Here is a 19083-nt window from a genome sequence, read left to right as displayed (position 1 = left end):
AGACATTTACACTTTAGAACGTACTGAGTACGCTGAAGGTAAGAAATTGCAAACTGCTGTCTAATGTAATGTCTGTATGATTGTCAATTTACGAGAAGATAAGAGAAATAGTCATGAAAGACGGTGGATGAATAGCTTTTTAAACCTCATAGTTACCTTTTAACTTTGGGACTATTGCATTCGAGGACATGACTTATTCAGTAAATATTTAAGTTCAAGCTAGACTGCTCGTTAGGAGTCTACATGAGAGTGGGACATAAAGGCAAGGGGGCTTAATATACCAGGAGATCGATATAAAGGTTTGTGTACAGTAAGTCAAGACAAATTTGCATTGGGTTTACGCCTTATTGAACCTTATCTCCTTTCATTTGTAGTTGAGGCCATCAATTCTCTTTTTTCTCTAGATACGTTGCAAAGCTACTTTGGAGGTAATGCGGCATGCGATGATTCCTTGGAGTGAGAGTGTTGAAAAACTGGTTACTGAGTTCATGGCAGCCTATCCAAAGTAAGTGACTCTAAAGGATGTTATTTAGCAACGATTATTACACATTGATTATGTTAAATATTCGATTTCTGCTTGCTATAAAAAAGCTCTTAAAATTAATATGATTAAAGTTTTTACAGTTCAATTTTCCAAGAAGGCGAATTTTATATTTGCACGTGTTCTCGTTTTTAGTGCAGAGTGCACTATTGGGATGGTTATGGGAGCTGCCTGCCGCTGAGGCACTATGGCATTAAGGCACTATTACGTTAAGGCGCTATGGCCCTATGGCGCTAAGGTGTAAACTTTAATGTTTGTTTAATTAATTAATTTCAATTAATTAATTAGTCTAGAGGCAAGGAAGTGGTGGGGGTGGGGTGGGAAAGGTACATGTGTACTCTACGCAAAACACGTTTCATCGCCGTCAGTTAGGTATGAACATCGCAAAGCTATATATTTATTTCAGGTAACCCCTTGCTCTCCTTGTGGTACCATTCTCTTTAGAACAAAACTAATTTGCTCTAAACGCATGTGTAGATTAGTTAGCGTTCGTGGCTTCTATATTAGGTGGAGGATACATTGCATACGGAATCAAGCACAAATGTTGAGTGGTTTTCCTTATGGTAGAACTCAACATGTAAGACGCATGCGTTCTAGCATTGTTAGTGTTATACACTATCTTTCCACGCGGTATTTTAAATGTCATGTCATGTGACCAAGGACGGCAGTTATTTTTCAGGTATCGCCAATTGTCCCTTTTTATTGCAAAAGTGAAACGTTACTGTGGCTGCGTAGCTTTTAGAATTACACACAGGTCGGTTCAACAAATATCTGCAGTTTCAGGGTGCGCCAAAACCTATGTCCGATTGTCCGGGACAAGTAGAAATTTAGTTCGGACATGTAAATCTTAAACATGACTTGTCCGTGGGACAAGCACATTTCTGATGTGTAAACAACTACAGAAACAGAGGAAAATTGACTTTAAGTTGCAGTAGAATTGAAATATATCTAACAGTAATAACAGCAAACCTTTAACTTGACAAAATAAGTGTAAAGATTCCTATAAATTTTGCTATTCTACAGCCATTCATTTGTTTCGGTGACCTCATCTGGCCTTAGTAACCAGGCCTGTTAAGACTAATCCCCAGGCTCTAAATTCGAGTCAATAATGGTGGAATCTCAAAAGCGTCAGTCCACGCTGTTTGCTTTCCTTCCAAACCAGTCAACCAAAGAATCAAGCAAAGAATCAACTGAGTCTTCGAGTAGTTATGGCAAGAAGAAAGGCAAGGTCCTTGCAAAGCAGGATTATGAAAAGAAGAGAAAACGCAACTTTCAAGAGCAATGGAAGTCAGAATTTCCATGGCTTGGCATTGCAGCAGACAAATCTGGAGGGAAAATGTACTGCTTCTACTGCAAAGAAAATGAAGCTTTAGCTGATAAAAGCAGCCCCCTCTTTTACTTGTAATAAAGTCGAAAATGTTTGGGTTTTTTATCTTTAATAACATTTGTATCCTTGTAAATAGTTCACAATTAACGTTGCTATAAATTAAAATACACCAAAAGCCACATGTTGAATTGATTTTATTTCTAAATACAGTTTGAACAAATCTTTTTGGACAGGCACTTTTGGGTCTCGGACAACCAAATTCTCTATGATGGTTGTCCGATGGACAAGTGGATTTCAAAATTTTTCTCTTACTCTGTGTTTTCAATCTACATTAGTGTGTTTGTCAGGGTTCAAATGTATTGCTTCTCCTTAGCGGCTTGTTTATTTCTTGCCTTAATTGTGTCTGTAAGAGAGACCAGAAAGTTCCCAAGTTAGTGGCTTTAATACTCCGCAAATTGTAAATTTGTAACAGAAGAAACCAGGGAAGTGCTCAAATATTGCTGCAGACTCCGTGGCACCTAATGAAAAGCGCAAATTAATTTAATCAGTCTTTGAGGAGACTCATTCATATCGGCCATCAATATCATTGTGTGGTAATTTTGAATTGTTTTATTGTTAACAACAAAGGTGGCAACAGAAAAAGAAAGTGGTATTTCGCGACTATCTGATAATTAAATTAGTTCTTGTTCATCGGTAAAAATTTGCATTTTTAGTAAAACATCATCGTTTCTGTTCCGTTTCTTCATCACTACATCTGATATTTAACGTTCTTTCATTTATCTCCAAAAAACAAGCACATCTTCCGTGTGTTGGAGAAAACAAGGGTTTCATATTACATGCCTTTGCGAGGAAAACAAAACGTATCAAGTTACAAAGTTGGCGTGAAGAGCTAAATTGTCACGTTTGCTGCTTCAACGTATTATTGAATTTAAAATGAACGAAAATCAACGTAAAACACCAGTAGTAATTAATTTAGATGTAATGTTTGGACCTGGAATGAAAATACAACCTTGAAACATACACACTGCAAAGGGGAAAAGCCCTAGCAGACTACCAAGGTAGACACAAACCGGAAGTGAACCGAGCATGGGTGAGTACTTATGGGACTACCGTGCCAGAGCTATCAATTGCGCTCTGCACTATCTGAGATTGTCTCACTAGTTGTTTGCTTATTGTCACTTCCATTCAAAAACTTACCGCACATTTTTGATCTTAACAGTGACATCGACCTTAAAGAGCAGTATCGACTTGTCGAACTGAAAAAGATGCTTTCCCAGTATGGAATGAGAAGCTCTCATGTGTCCTATGCTGCACGGGCTAAGGTAAAATGATTATATGTACATGTCCACGAAAATGGAACATATGAAGTACATTTGTATTGAATTGAGAGCCCTGTTAGGTGTACTACACTTCTACTATTAGTCATACTACTAGTCATAGTAGGTGTGAATTTGCCAGGTTTGCTTGACAGTATGTGTTATGCAAATAAATGTTGTACATTGATAAGTTAAGCTTGGCAGAAATTATAGTAGAAAGATTTTAATTACTCGGTAGTTAGTTACCCATAACTATTGACAGATGGGAAGCAACCCCCCTAAAATCAGGAAATACAGTGGAGATCCAAGTAGTTCCACTTTGACATATTTCTCTAGCTTCCTTCTGAGGTACCAGCAGTCTAGAGATACGTATGTGTTGCAGGTCAAATTGTTTTCACATTAATATGTTTCCAGTATAAGTTAGTCTCTTACAACCTGAAGATTAGAATAACTTAGGCCCAGTTCAGGGGTCGTGCCTCTGCCGTGCCGAACTTAATTGCAATTTGGTTCGACTGTAGCACGGCAAAGAAACAACTCTGATTCAGATGTCGTGACAGAGTCGAACCAAATTCGGCATTTACTGATGCCTCGCAACTATTCTCCTAACTCCCCGTGGGAATGCAATCTCGCCAAAATAAAGCAATATAATTTTATGAATTTTGTTTGGCATGACAGGAGCACGACATTTGAATCACTGCCGTGCCAGAGTCGTGTAGCACGGCAGAGCTTGTCGAACTTAATCGCTTTCTGAACTTAATGCAAAAGTTTGATTCAGACACCGTGCTTCTGCCGTACTTTTGTCGAACTTAATTCCTGAATTTAGTTCGGCACGGCAGAAGCACAACGTCTGAACTGGGCCTTAGAAATGTTAAGACTTTGTCAACATTCAATCCAGGCTATAGCGAGATACATCTTAACAAGAGACCAGCCAACTGTAATGGAAGATGCATTGAAGGTAACTAAACGTGCATGCACAGTCTGCTGTTTCTGTGAGGCACTCCTGTTGTTTTTTTCTATTTATTCATCACAAAGAGCTGTAGGTGTAAGACCTCTCCTTATCTACTGCTTTTCTTCAATGTCATTTATTTCCTATGACCATTTAACTGTACAAAATACTCTTTATAGGTGGTTACTTCCTACAGTCATGTCACTGAAGATGAAGCTTATGTATTTCGACTTCAAAAATTATGTCTGGATGAGAAGGTACACAAATTAGAACACTTTCCCTTGAAATAGTGTAAATCATAAGTTAGAGTTATATGACCCAATTGTTCTTGGTCATCTGAAATATGTTATGTGTTTCTCTCTTTTTGTACATGTAATCAGCAGTATGAAACAGAGTTGTGTGTTAAATAGTGTTTCCAATGTCCTGGACAACAATATTTTAGTTCATGCAACTTGTCCTCTGTGTTTGAGTGGTGCATATCATTTTCACACTGCTTCGATAGTGTTTGACATTTTGTTTTTCAGCCTGCTGATTTTGGTGTTGAGTGTATGGCACAAAGGTATAAGGAGTGTACTAGGCGGGATTGGAGACACAAAATACCTTAATTGTTTTGCTATGTGCTTTGAAGAAAGTGTAATATTACAATTTCTAGTTTTTACTTGAAAGTAAATGTTTTACATCTGGATTTACTTTCAAGCAACATTGGCCCCATTCAGCCCCTTCAAAGGAAGACCAAACAAACTTTAGAATGTGGTAACATACGTTTTTGTATAGATTACCTGACAATAAATGATAGCACATGTTTGTTGTAGATTCCAGCCTGTTTGGAGCTGCTGGAGTCACTTGCATTACAACAGGCAGAAAAATATGCACATGAATTGGTAACTTGGCTCTGTGGGATTCTAGAGAAAGACCAAAGTGACAACCAGGTTGGGTTTGCATTAATTTTTACGTTTTCCAATTCTGTAAATTATAAGTTTACCCTTTTAAAGCTTTGGACTTTTCGATGTGATGAGGAACTTCGATCTGAATTTGAAACTAGTTACACTGTAGCTAACGTTTTCCTTTTTTCGCTGATTATTTAACATTTTCAACACTCTGGAATGACTCCAACTAATCACCCCCAAAGAAGTCCTTACTAACTCTGTACTCAGTTTTTCACCTCTGGCTGATGCCACCTGGGTTAGGTTTTCTACTATTTTTCCAACTCTCACTTATGCCATGACAATCAATTTTAGTGCGTGGCCCCATTAACTCATAGCTTTAATCTTTACTGTGGATAAGTTAAGTCTTGATTGGTTGGTTGGTTGGTTGGTTGATTGATTGATTGATTGGTTGGTTGATTGATTGATTGATTGATTGATTGATTGATTGATTGATTGATTGATTGTTTTCTAGATGCTTTGTGTCTTGTCCTATCCCCATGCTATCCTTCCCCTTGACTGATGCAAGAAGGATTAGGGCTTGAAAGATGCCTACGTCATGTTCCATCCTCCTATTAAGTTGCCCCTCGGAACGATGTCAGAAAGATGAAGGTTTCCTCTAGATGCCTCTGCTTCCTCTCTCTGCCCTTTTATCCAACCCCATTGACTTATGCCAGAGGGATTAGGGTGTGTGTTTTTTTTGTCTCAGCCTTGGACTGACCAGGGTCTGTTTCAAGTTCTTTGCTCATCTTCAGCTTATCTAAAAGGATGGTCAATATTGTGTTATTGATGTATTGGCTGCATGATCCTGAACGGTACTGTCAGTATATGCTAAGATATTATCAAATGTTTAGGACTGTAATTCAGAGAAGATAGCTGCTGCTCAAGCAGGAGTAGCAATTTTGAAGTTCATGAAAAAGCATGGTAAGTTTGTAAATGAGAACTATTTTCTTTTCTTAATTTTTCATATTTGTTACTTTGTTTTCTTATAGCATTTTCCTATACAGACGGGTTGTTTAATTTACTAATTGTTTATGTTTTTTTTGCCTTTTGTGATTTATAGATCTCTCCTCCTTTGTGCAAGTGGATGATTCTCTTTATACACTGCAAATGATATCTGCCCTTCAGGTGAGGCTTTTTCTATTTTCCAATCTGAATACATAGGATTTCGTTTGCCTTGTACAGATAAATTTAACTCTACATTTTTTTACATTGTTTTTTCAGAAAGAATATTCATTATTTTTATCTGTGGAGGAGTACCAGATTCCTGAAATCAGGAATGGGCTGTTTGATCAATATCTACAGCAATATTTAGGATACAGCGACAATAACGTTCTCAATGATGGAGATGAAAAGGTAAGTACTAGTGCTTATTATGAGGCAATGGAAAAAAAAAAGTAATACTTGATCTTGCTTTTGAGTAGTGCAAAGATTGTGTTTGGTTTATTGGGCATTGTCAAGGTGTTTGGGTTGGTAGGGTGTTGGAAAACCTAACATTTTGAAATGTCGAGGGTTGCTTGTGTTTGACCTGCTCCAATCCAATGGAGGAATTCTATTTCTTTCACTTTATGCTACGTTTAGAAGCCAGATGTTCCAACAGACTATAGTTGCAATAACCAGACATTGTTCCAGTTGGAGTAACGGAACTGTTTCATTTCAAAGCAAAGTAGATTGTTTTTTCCTGCCACGCCTTAAAGATTTCTGAAAACAGCAACTGAGGTCTCAGTGCACCATTTGAACTGAAGCATCTGCTTTCTTTGTGTTGACTTTATGAATTGCTGACGTGAATGCCGGATGATTTGTCGTTTTGAGCTTATGAGACTAGTTGTGCAAAACACACACTACATGTAACGTAATTAACATAGCAAGGAACCCTATGAGATGAGGCTAACCAGTTGCCTATTACATAGCTAGAAGGAGTTGATTTCAGGACCACCGAACACAAATCGCTTTTAGCGGCAGGGTGGAGGCCGGGATTTGAACCCGGGAGCTCCCAATTACACTTTCAGCACCGTAATCATTAGGCCATTCCCCAACAAAACTAGCTAATGTGATCAGACCACTCTTTCAGTGCTTTGACAATTAGCATTTAGGGTCATTAACCCGCACAACAAGCACTATAATCGAACTAAAAAGGTAAAGTGTTACCTCTCACAGTGCCTAAAACCTTCTGATATACCTGGCCTTTATATTTGATCTTTTACAGAAGGATCCACAAAAGATTAGCAACGAGGTACTCTTTGGGGCAAAAGATGTCAGTTTGACAAAACTATTTAGGTAACACAACTTAAGTTTTAAACATTTTCTTACAGCCATGTAGGATGCATACAATCAGCTTTCAAATTGTCAGCAGTCAAATTACCTGTACTTGATACCCAAACTGTATATCAGGTGCGTTGTTTATGACTCATTAGACAGTGCATATCTGTCGTCAAAAGTTCAAATTATCAAACTCCTAATTGAAGTCGTGTTTTACTAGAAGTTTAATAGAATCCTCGTGTGTTCTTGTTTACAGACTTGGTGAGCTGGTGGGTGTATCAAGGGAAGAAGTAAGACAAGAGTTGATGCTGAAAGCGCTGTCTAGAGGCGATGTATCTTATGCTCTAAATATGTGCAGGTATCTTATAAAAAACCTTTGAACCTTGCTTATAATCTGTGCTTGTAACTGTGTTGCTATTGTCTACAAGAGGTCAAAGCATTATAGATACATTGGTACGCTAAGATATCTAGATCGACATTTATTTAAGTCGGTAAAAAGCCGTGAGATATCACACGTCCAACATTTCTCACAAACAGATTACATAAATAAGTTTTCATGTCTCTCAAAGAAGAACTTCACGTTGAATGCGAGAAGAGTAATTTTTCATATCTCCAAGCATTTGTCTATGATGCACAGTGTACAACGTTTGCTATGAATTGGACATGTTAATAAAGAATCATCTGCCAATTTCGGAAAACTTTCAACCATTTCGTGAAGATTTCCAAAGATGTTGCGAGATGGTTAAACGTTACCAGATGTATCCAGGACATTTTTAGACAGATTTCCAAAACTTACTACCAACATATTTTCTTAGATAAGTCAACTAGTACGGGCTCATCCCTGGCAAGGCTTTTAACTTGAAATGTTATTATTTATGTACTACCAGCAAGCTATCCTTTGCCATATTTTGTTTAATCAAAACGTTAAAACACTAGGTAGAAGATTGTATTCACCAAGTTTGCAGGATTTAGCTTGGCTAGAAGACGCTCAGCTAATTTTTCTAATTTTCCATACATTTGTCTGTAATTTTTTTCCCACGAACCGCGTCCAGACGTCTGTCTACCCAGCCAAATTTTATAGACAGGTGCATGGAAAATAAGAAAAATTAACTGAGCATGTTCTAGCCAAGATACATCTTCCAAACTTGGTGAATACAGTCTTGTACCTAGTATTTTAACGCTTTGATTCACAACTTGTGTAAAATTCAATTTTAGAAAAAGTCATTTGCCATCGGATTCCCATACAAACACTGTAATTTCTGACCACTTTGCCTACCCGTCGGGAGCCGTGGTGGCCTCATGGTTAGTGCGCTCGTTTCCAGAGCAAGCGGTCCGGGTTCAAGCCCTGGCCGGGGACATTGTGTTGTGTTCTTGGGTAAGACACTTAACTCTCACAGTGCCTCTCTCCACCCAGGTGTATAAATGGGTACCGGCGAATTGTTGGGGAAACCTAACAAATTGCGGGGGAGTGACCTGCGATGGACTAGCATCCCGTCCAGGGGGAGTAGAGATACTCCCAGCCGCTTCATGCTACAGAAACCGTAATAAACTCTGGCAGCTATGAGCCATTCGGCTCCAAGGCTTCTCTTGCCTTCCCGTCAAGGTGGCGTCGAAAACCGTGATTAGGTCTTTAATTTCTCAAGAGCTATAGTGTACTGAGATTTAGTGTTCTCCAGGTTGTTTGTTCATGCTTATAGTCTATGTCACGGTGCCGTCGATGGGCACCTGGACATGACCAGGATTTCATTTAGTGGTATTTGCCACTCTCTGAACATTTTGGGAATTAAAATTTTCTCCATTATGTATCACACTTGTAGAAGTAGAATCTGTCATCATTTGTGTAAATATTATTGCAGATTGCCCATTACCCTCCAACCATATGATCCGTGTCAAGCTCTTCTTTATGTCTTAACAGCACTTTTACCACTACTTTCAAAAGAGATCACTTTCATTATAATCATAGAACTTATGGACATGTAAATTGTCTGTTTATAGAGAGCTAACTGACAAAGCTCCATGTGAATCAACTGCTTGTTCCTTGTACAAAGTGGCCCTCAATCTCTGTGAGAAGCTAGCAGAAGGACATTCCATAGTCACTGACAAAAACAAGAATATATGTGATGTGACATACACTATACATCAGCTTCTGTGCCAAGCCACAACACACTGTTCACCTGGTAAGTAGACTCGGCGAGGAAAACTGCAATATGGGGCTGGCCCAAGAGGTTTTTCATCGTTTTAAAGCAGCAGTTGGGACTTTTCCAAAGAGACTAAGTATTGTAAGTTAGGGAAATGCCTGGACAATAAGATGAGAACGAAACTATAGAAAACCCAGCTTAAAATTAAATATACAGAAGAGAGTTACCATACGAAAGCACTCATAAAGAAAATGACATACCATAGTTTACGTTCCGAAAGTACCAACTTAACCCAAAAGTAGAAATGCTCTTAAAGTAGGGATAAACGTTGATGGCTGTTTGAAAATCCCAAAAGCGATGGCGATCCAAAGGCAGCCACCTCAGATGCAATTTCACTTGTTACTAGAAACAGCAGAAATAAGCTGAACCAAAATGATTTCATATTTGTCTTAGATGGCCCACATGACAAGGACAATACACTGCCCTGTTTGGTGTGACAGAAACTCTTTTGAACAAGATCTATCTCACATTTCGTTCTGTATACTGAGGACAGTTTATATTTATTAAGATAGCTCGCCCACATAGGCTACATGTTCTAGCTACTTGAAGTAGTGAGTCTGGTCCGTAAAAGCTACGATCTTACAAACGTGCCAGTAAGAAAACGCTGCTAAATCAGAGAGTAACAAAGGTTGTTAATATCGCAACGTTGCAGCAGCATAGTGCCATGTTAAAAAGCGAGTGCAAGTAGAGGTCATCTAAAGAAAAGATGAAAGAAGAAAATTTATGTAAATTTCTCTGTAATAGAAATATCAACTTCATTTGCTTTACAGTTTGAAGACAAATCACCATTTGGTTGAAGTCTTCTTGTATGATGTGTCAGTGTTTTTGTGTACTAGACATAAAATGTTAGATTTAAATGTTTGTTTAATTCAGTGAACATTCACCTCAGTATCAATGTTGATCACATGTGAAGGAAGCGCAGAACAATATGCACCTGAAATATTTTGACTCAGCTTGGCGTGTTGGTCTTGGAATGGGACAAAACCATGAAGGAACAAAAAACCGAAGTAGTTGCAGGACTGTGGGAATTCCAACTATAGAGTCCTAAAGTGTGACGTCACAAAAAAATAAATTTGAGAAATTATGGGATTTGGCGCCATTTTCGAATAGAGCGTCCTTAAAAAAGGGTCCTTGCCTAAAATTACCTCTTAATTGCAATTCCCAGCCGAAATATAACGGATGAAAATTTGGTGCGCCCCATATAAATCTCTCTAATTTTGAGTCAGTTCTAAACTGAAGGACCTGAAACAAATTTTGAAGGGTTTGTATGGGACGCTATCAAACTTTGATCCCTTATACTTCTATCTGGAGTTGCAATTCAGAGCTAATTTTTGGGATGAGGGCATCTTTTAGGATCCTTTATAAAAATATGACATCATATCCCATAATTTCAAAAATTTTATTTTTGTGGCGTCATCACTTTAGTACTCTATAACTGTAACTTGTATTTGTTTAAAATGTTTTTGTTTTCTATGTTTAGAATTGTTGTGTGACTGTGCTGAGCTGTGCAAGTGTTGTCGTCTGACAGACTGTGTGTATTCACAGTGCGAGAGTGGAGATTATGGATTTTCTGTTCAGTCAACTCCAGAAAAGTGAGGAGATTTTTGCCTCGAATTTTTTAATGTAAATTGTCTGAAATTATTATCAGTGCTCATGAAATAATGCACTGAGGTAGTAGTAGAAAGGATGACTCGTGCTTAAAAATGGTTTGTGCAAATGGTTTTTCAAATAAATTAGTACATTCACTATTCTTGTTCATCATCATCATTGTGGTTTCTTCTCGTCATCATTGACATAATTATCACTTAAAATTGTTTCTCTTGACCTATTAATTAATTAAATTAATTAATTAATTAATAAACCCTGCCGTTTTTATCAGATTTATATTTTTGTTGTCTTGTCCCATTTAGTTCCAGCCAGGGTGCATTTATCGAATGGACATTTGGTCAAAGATTTAAAGAAGACTGCCTAGTGTTGGACTCCTTTGTTGCTCTGCCGTTGGCTGCTAAAGTTAGCATGGCTGCTGTTCCTGGTAAGGGTCACGTTTTTAGAGGGCTACTATGGACACAAGCAGAGAGCCTTGTGCGGATTTTGTTTTTGTATTCTTGGGGTAGACCCAGGAGACTTCCTGGTAATGGTCACATGTTTGCAGAGCCGCAATAGTTTTGTAGGAGGTGCAGACATCTTATGGAGACAAGCAGAGGGGTTTGGGTGTCAACCTGGTGGTGTTTTTTGTTTTATTCTTTGGTTAGATCAGACCACTACCTGGTAATGGTCACATGTTTGAAGGGCTACAATAGTTTTGCAGGAGGCAAAGACGTTCCATGAAGACCTCACTTGAAGAGGGTCATGCAGATTTCAGCATGGTCGATTTTCTAGTGCTTTATTATGTGGCTTGTTCTTGTAGCTGATATAACGCGCGCTCTGATTGGCTAATTGTTGGGTGTTACTCTCCCGTAATGACCACGGGCCGATTACAGGCTTGCAAAAACAAAGCAAAAAGCCATATAACAAACAACTTATTAACCTCAAACGTTCAGTCTTTACGGGAAAATCTCAAACCTCGACCTTGCCGTATTGACCTCACGATCGCTCGGTCAATACGGCAAGGTCTTGGTCAGAGATTTTCCAGTAAAAGACCTCGCTCTCGGCTAATAATAATTTAGTATTCTTGGATTAAACCGAACACTTCACTCTTAGTGTCCCTTTCCTTTGTGGTAGACCTGTAAAATATTATATGAAAACCTGACAAACGTGCTATGAGGTAGTGTGCAGTGCATTAGCATTTCATACCGGGGCATATGAGAGAGTAGTAATACTTTTACATACATGTACTTTATACTACAAAAACCTGGCTCCACTGTGGTTAGCGAAATGTTGCAAAATTCAACAACTTAGACCTTCATATTCAACAACTTATATTTATGTTCAACAACATGTATTTATATTCAACATTTTATATTTATATTCAACGATACGCATTTTCTTTCAACTTCAACCCAAATTATTTTCATTCAACAAAAATATTTGTTCAACTTCAACCAAAAATAATTTCATTCAACAAAAATATGTGTTCAACTTCAACCAAAAATAATTTCATTCAACAACAATATTTGTTCAACTTCAACCGCAATTATTTTTATTCAACAATAAAGTTCCCGGACATTCAAAATATCGTCATTCAACAAAATTCCCCGTCCCTGCCCCCGAACTACCCCGAACGCTGTTACAAATCCCTAGTGTTTTGGGTACCCAAAACACTGAAAGCGTAAAACTGATGCAAGTGAAATCATCCACAATTCTGCTCAAAACCCATTTATCTTCTTACGAAGCTTTGTCTCAATAAATTAAAGCGTTCTTTAGCTTGATATAAACACAATACGTCTCTGAAAATAGTCGCAATTCATAACAGACTGTCTGATCCGAGTCCGCAGTTAAGTTATAACGACATATAAAACCGGATTCACGCGCCAAAGATCCTTGTATGAACATGCGCTTGGTGCCTACCGATAACCCTTGAAATGCACGTTATTTAAACCGAGAAAGGCGCTTTCTAAACCTCCGATATTGCGGCCATTAAAATCAATATACGAACGAACGGCCGTCACGCAATATGCAGGTCTCAAGCTGTGACCGACCTCTGTATGTGTTGCCTGTCGGAAATAAACTCTGGCTTAGACTTATTTGTCGCTCTTTCCTTTCCTTTCCGTTCCTAAAGAACGCTTTAATTTATTGAGACAAAGCTTCGTAAGAAGATAAATGGGTTTTGAGCAGAATTGTGGATGATTTCACTTGCATCAGTTTTACGCTTTCAGTGTTTTGGGTACCCAAAACACTAGGGATTTGTAACAGCGTTCGGGGTAATTCGGGGGCAGGGACGGGGAATTTTGTTGAATGACGATATTTTGAATGTCCGGGAACTTTATTGTTGAATAAAAATAATTGCGTTTGAAGTTGAACAAATATTGTTGTCTGTCTTGATCTTCTCTATCTTTGTCTATTCTTCTTTTCGGTGTATTATTGCCTTGTTGGGTTTTTCCTACGTTAGTACACTATTATTTCTAGTTTTTCTACATGTTGAGGGTAATTTTGTAAGTCACTGTCACAATGACTCAATTATTGTGGCGTGCCTCTTTGAGTTCATGTCTCAGGCTTCAGGCTTTTTCTCTGATTGTAAACAGGAGGTTCCAGTCCAGGTAAACAAGGACCATTCTACCAAACCAGAGTGGCTGGAAGATCACAACTCGGCCAAGGTATACTTGCAATGGGCACTATGCTCAATTCTAAATTAAGTTTTCTCTTTCTAACAACTTCTAATCCTCTATTTTTGTTTTCTCTTTAAGATTCGAAGGTAGTTGAAAGTGCCGAAGTGGAGAATCAACCCTCACATTTAATGTTGACCAGTGCTGCTGGACTTACTGTGATAAGACACTTACATGAAAACAGCTTGTGTGAATTGGCCTTGCAGTATTTACTTCAGGTGAGCCGCTTGCTGATTCATGGGCAAAATTTCTGTTCCAATAAGGTTTTATTTTTTGTTGAAATAATCCAGTTTCGATTTAACCAAGACCTCTGAAGACAGAGCGTAAAGACGCATTTGTACAGACTTAGTCCCAGTGAAAGATGAACTATGGACGATTCTGTGTATTGTTTTATCTTATGCTTCATTTTCTTGCTGGTATTTTGTGTATAATTTTCTTCAGATTGATTGTACAGATGAGTTGAAACTGGACAATTAAAAGAGGGGCTTACAATAATCTATACTCGTTGTAATTGTTTTTGTATCTTATTTGTACCCTTCTGAGTGGAGTACCCACTAAATTTATAGAGAACTGAAACTATTTTGTGACGTAAAACGTCATACACATTTTAAATACTTGCATTTCGTTTGATTTGTCCTTTAATGTACATTTGTAGACGCTTGGCCTTTGTCTTCAACACTTTGCGGCAAACAACATGCTAACAAGGAGTAAAGAAAAGGTAACTTAGAAAGACCCCGCAGGTTCATTTTCACAGTCTGAAGTACGTTACTTGCATATTTTTAAGAGAGTAATATAATTCTTGGTTGTCACGCGATGTCATCGCCGCCAGACGGGATGACATTAACAAAAGATTTCTGACTAGCTTCATTTGCTTGTGTCATCCAACATGGCTGCCAGGCCTTTGTCGATTGAATTTCTCGGGATAGCTTACAAACCATGAATTAACCTAAGAAAATACATTGTTTAGTAGTTTAACCTTGGGTGTCATTATGATAAAAGTGCTAGACAAAAAGCCCCCCCCCCCCCCAACAAAAATACTACTTAACTACAAGAATAATGTGAATAATTATATTTAACAGTATTAAGGACTTCAATTAATTTATATAGGTATTACGTTGTGTGCCTTCTTAGGAGAGGCACTTCATTATTACAACGGTAGAAAAGTCTATAATGAAGTAAAACCCCATACAGAGCTATTAGTAATTGTCATAGCTGTTTGATTTGCATATTTACACAATGTACATGTTTGGTCTTTCAGGAAGAAGAAAGAAGCAGTCGGATTGAAAAACAAAGGCTAGCTAAAATTGCTACAATGGGCATTAAAATGATCCATGAGCTTTGTGGAAACCTCTTGAGGAAGGTAGATTTTCTTTATTCTGATCATCTTATTATTTTTCTATTACTTGCATTCAGCTGCAACTAGGACACACCTTGTTCCTAGCTACGTCCACGCAGTTTTTGTTAGAAGTTATGCATGGCATCCTTGGAAAGAAGTTGTTATTACTATTTGTTGCCTAGTTAGATAGATAGTGTTTTGATGTTGTAAATAAGCTGCATGAAGGAATTTTTTAATCGTGGTTTAATAAACTTATCTATCTATCTGGTTCTTTTCACACGTACACATCCCAACTGTGTTAAAAAGAAGTTCGGTGGAACCGAAAAGAAAAATATTCCACTTTTGATAAGATTTTTTAGTTGCCCTCTGAGGACAGGAAAATTATTTTATATTTTAATTTACATTTAGTTGTTCCATAGTTAACAGAGGGGAGTGGTTATGAAACTCCACAAAGTTCGTTGTTGTATGTTTTTGTCCTCTGTTTTGGCCTTGACCGTGCACAAAAAGATAAAAGATTAAAACACAATAGTTGTTTACTGCTGACCGAGGAGCTAACCAACAGAAACGTTTTGGTTGCGTAATTCACTGATTCATGCATAGTGTATGAATGCAAAACAAAAGATTGTGCACGGTCGTGGATCTTCCAACATAAATCTTGGCGTCTTTGTTTGCTTCCTTGATGTTGGCCGGGCTTCATAACCATTCCCCTCTATTAACTATGGTTGTTCACAAGGCTTCCGCCTGGTTCTCATATGCTGCCGACACGCCTGGGACACAGCCGCCGGCACTGCCTGGAACACCTACCGGCGATTGTTGCCAATGAAAGTATTTTATGTGAACATTTGCGGTGGCCAGCAACGAAATGTAACAACTTGATTTTTCCCACAATTCTTTACATTCAAAACAAGCAACCGTATATTAATAACGAAATTAGAAAGCACAGGGCTATATAGCAAATCCGGTCATGAATATGAGGACCAAAGAGGAAAGAAAAAATGCTTGGCAAGCAATCACTAATACAATGAGGACTGATGTTGCTTCAGCTCAACACGATACGATCCATGTTTACAGTTGGAATGGTTGAAAATTGCGCCAATTCGATTTGCATTTCGCGCCAATTTGAGTATGTCGGCAACCCATCTCAGATGTGCCGGGGACCAACTGGAACAGATCGCTGAACGTTGTCAGTTGCAACTGGCGACAACTTTGTATGTTGGCGGCGTATGAGAACCAGGTTTCAGTTTCATTGTCTCCTTGGCGCAGCATTTTAAAAAAGAAGCTCTTCCAGAAAAGGTTAAGAATAAACTATAAAGTGTAAAGAGTACACCCAACCAAAACGGCGAGATCTAACCAACAAAGGAGTAGCAAAACTCCTTGGCCCTCCGCTGCCTTCACCTGGCATGGAAGACACCTCACCCCTTAACTTTTTTTCAGGTATTCAACTGCAGATCAGTAGACCATGATGTAGGACTTGGCTATCTCTGTTCCATTCCGAAACAGACTGCTTTTCAGTACTTGGTGACCGGGACCAATTTTCTGGGTCAGAGCTGTGCCAAGATTCTGGTAAGGAGGCAAATAGGAAGACCTTACAGTGTCTTACTAAAGAACTGAATAAGTGCATGGTTCATTGAAAGTAGTCAATTTGGAGGTTGAGTTCACGACAGGCAACTGGCAGGGGTTGTTACTCAAATTTGTTTTGGAAAATGGAAAATATATAGTAAATAAGAGGGAATTTCATGGTGGCAAGAGTGGCATATTATGAATGAAGCCCTGGATAAGTAAGATATTCTTTTTGCCCATAACAACGTTAACTTAAATCCTTGAGCTGTCACGTATTTAGCTCACTGTTCTATTATATAATTTATATATCGTTACTAAAGCTTCAATTATTTAAGATACTAACAATGACTATATGAAATTCCTCATACGATTTTGACAAATCTGAGCAATTGCGAAAGATTTCTAGGAATGCAGAAATTCGCCAAAAAACTTTACAACTTTCTAGAAAGATTTGCAGTTTGAAAAAGTACCCAAAAATTGGTTGAAGATATCTGAAGATACCACTGGATTACTGATAGATATCCAGATTGTTAATCGTTTGTGATTGTTTTGTGATGCTATAAGGTACACAACTGTTGAAGGTACAATGAAAAATGACTGACTTTTTCGTGCTGAAAATTGAAAAAGTGATAGATGATGAAACGTTTGTGTCATTGGTTGTCATCAGGGCTATTAACTAAAGTTAGGATAGAGATAACTTTGGTTAGCTAGTGTGACCTTTTCTCTCTCCATTCAGCTAACTACAGTACAGGTAGGAAAGCCAAGCTTTGATAATCCAAATACAGACTAAGTCAATGACAGCCCTAATTTGGTGATAAATGAAATCCAAACATGGCTGACCATAAAAAGGCAGTTTCTTGTTGTCGTTCTCGCTTTACGAATAAATTAAGAAATGTGGTCAAACTTTTAAACAGTGTTACAAAGGATACTCGTCGGTGATGTTTCTTTTCAGTCTTTTCCTTTTGAAACTAAGGTTTTAACCTATGCCTCCATGTTCTGACATTATCCAAAGGCTAACCAGAACTAATTGTAATTAACGACATGGGTGCGACCACAAAGTTGACTGCAACCAGTAACTACTGTCAAGGGTAACTAAAGACTACCACTAGCAAACTATAATTAACTATAATAAACGACATACAGCTGTATCTGATCAGTTAGTTGTTATTAAAACGCCCTCCCCCCTCCCCCTCTCTTCATAATAAGTTTGCCTTTTCAAGTGCTTTTTGTTTTAAGGCCTTTGCCAAGGTTGGTATGGACTACGCTCAACTGGGCAACGAGCCTGCTCTACTTGAAAAGTGTCAGGAAATAGCGACCAATGCAACTTGGGGAATAAAGCTTGGAAGGCTTAAGGTAAATGACGGCTTGAGTTTTTTCGCCTGAAAGGAACTGTGCTTCAATATGCCGCTTTTTCACACGTATAAAATTACCACAAAACTGAGGGAAAATTGCGTCAAAAGATAGCTTCCAAAGTTTAACTTAAGAGAATAACGACAAAGCATAATAATAAAACAGATAGGCAGAAAATTATTATTTGGCGTAAACTTTTCTAGATGGATGACTAATATAATCAGAGGTTTCATTAAAGTTCTCAGTGGAAGGGCAACTGGTTTTCACAGGCGGACAATTCTTTTTTAGCTGAACTTCTTTATAAGAACAACTTTCCTCTAGATGGTCAAACCAGGCAGGCAAAATCATCCTCACAGCCGGTCAAATTGCCTGGTGCCTGGCCCTTAATGTAATCCCTCTTAAAGAATCCCTGAATCTGGTACATTAGACCTTCACGCAGTTGGAGGGTGAGTCTACGCTCTCGCCTTTCTTTATGTTCTCTTAAGCTGCATAAATCTGCATATGTCCATATTTCTTTTATTTATTTTAAAAGGGAAACTCTTTAATTATTAATGGTTCAATCACATTTCTAGATGTCGCTGAAGGATGTCTACAAAAGTGATCGAGAGGAGAAGTTAGCTATTCTACCAGAGCTGATGCAGAAGCAACATATGAGCCTTGAACTGATCCTGGAGTTTTGCAGGTGCTGTAGATAGCATCATGATCGATGGTCCAAACAATTTGATTGTTTTTTTCCTTTGTGTGCATCAGCAAGTTTGGGGGGAGCTTGAAGGAAGCGTAAGAATTGCTCGAGGTGCAGACTCTAGCTTCTAGCAACAAGCTTTCCAACTGCATCATAATTTCATGACGCACAGCTGAAAGCATGAAACAATTATTTTATAACATTGACGATGGAAATGGCAAAGCGATGTTAACTTTGCTAATGCCAATTGCGTGCACCATTTGATAATAATGCACTTTTGTGTATGCTGAGTTCAACAGGGCGGCTTTGCTGGCTATTTTCTTAATATTGTGTGAGAACCCCAGTATCTCTGTTGCTTTAGTGTTGATGTTTGATCCTGTGAC

The 19083-nt window shown here is 38.2% G+C and overlaps 1 protein-coding gene across 2 annotated transcripts in view; it reads left to right on the top strand.

Annotated features, from left to right (window-relative positions):
* Positions 1-19083, top strand: part of LOC110046657 (kinetochore-associated protein 1-like) — a 73721-nt gene that overhangs the window by 35753 nt on the left and 18885 nt on the right. The window contains exons 29-49 of one of the 2 annotated variants that reach the window (XM_089290872.1): positions 405-505; positions 3088-3190; positions 4080-4139; positions 4310-4387; positions 4943-5059; positions 5908-5977; positions 6117-6181; positions 6278-6409; positions 7260-7330; positions 7569-7670; positions 9308-9489; positions 10991-11102; positions 11421-11542; positions 13692-13763; positions 13854-13990; positions 14428-14490; positions 15031-15132; positions 16543-16671; positions 17405-17419; positions 17905-18021; positions 18591-18700. In XM_089290872.1, coding sequence (XP_089146998.1) covers positions 405-505; positions 3088-3190; positions 4080-4139; positions 4310-4387; positions 4943-5059; positions 5908-5977; positions 6117-6181; positions 6278-6409; positions 7260-7330; positions 7569-7670; positions 9308-9489; positions 10991-11102; positions 11421-11542; positions 13692-13763; positions 13854-13990; positions 14428-14490; positions 15031-15132; positions 16543-16671; positions 17405-17419; positions 17905-18021; positions 18591-18700 — 2060 coding nt within the window. The remainder of the gene's footprint in view (positions 1-404; positions 506-3087; positions 3191-4079; positions 4140-4309; positions 4388-4942; positions 5060-5907; positions 5978-6116; positions 6182-6277; positions 6410-7259; positions 7331-7568; positions 7671-9307; positions 9490-10990; positions 11103-11420; positions 11543-13691; positions 13764-13853; positions 13991-14427; positions 14491-15030; positions 15133-16542; positions 16672-17404; positions 17420-17904; positions 18022-18590; positions 18701-19083) is intronic. The other variant, XM_089290871.1, reaches the window with a different exon arrangement.

The sequence above is a fragment of the Orbicella faveolata genome, unplaced genomic scaffold (genome assembly GCF_042242905.1).
Source record: "Orbicella faveolata isolate gen_17 unplaced genomic scaffold, um_ofav_v1 contig_24, whole genome shotgun sequence".
Classification (NCBI taxonomy): Eukaryota; Metazoa; Cnidaria; class Anthozoa; order Scleractinia; family Merulinidae; genus Orbicella; species Orbicella faveolata.
The sequence above is the reverse complement of the archived record's forward strand: the minus strand, read 5'-3'. Positions and strand labels throughout refer to the sequence as shown.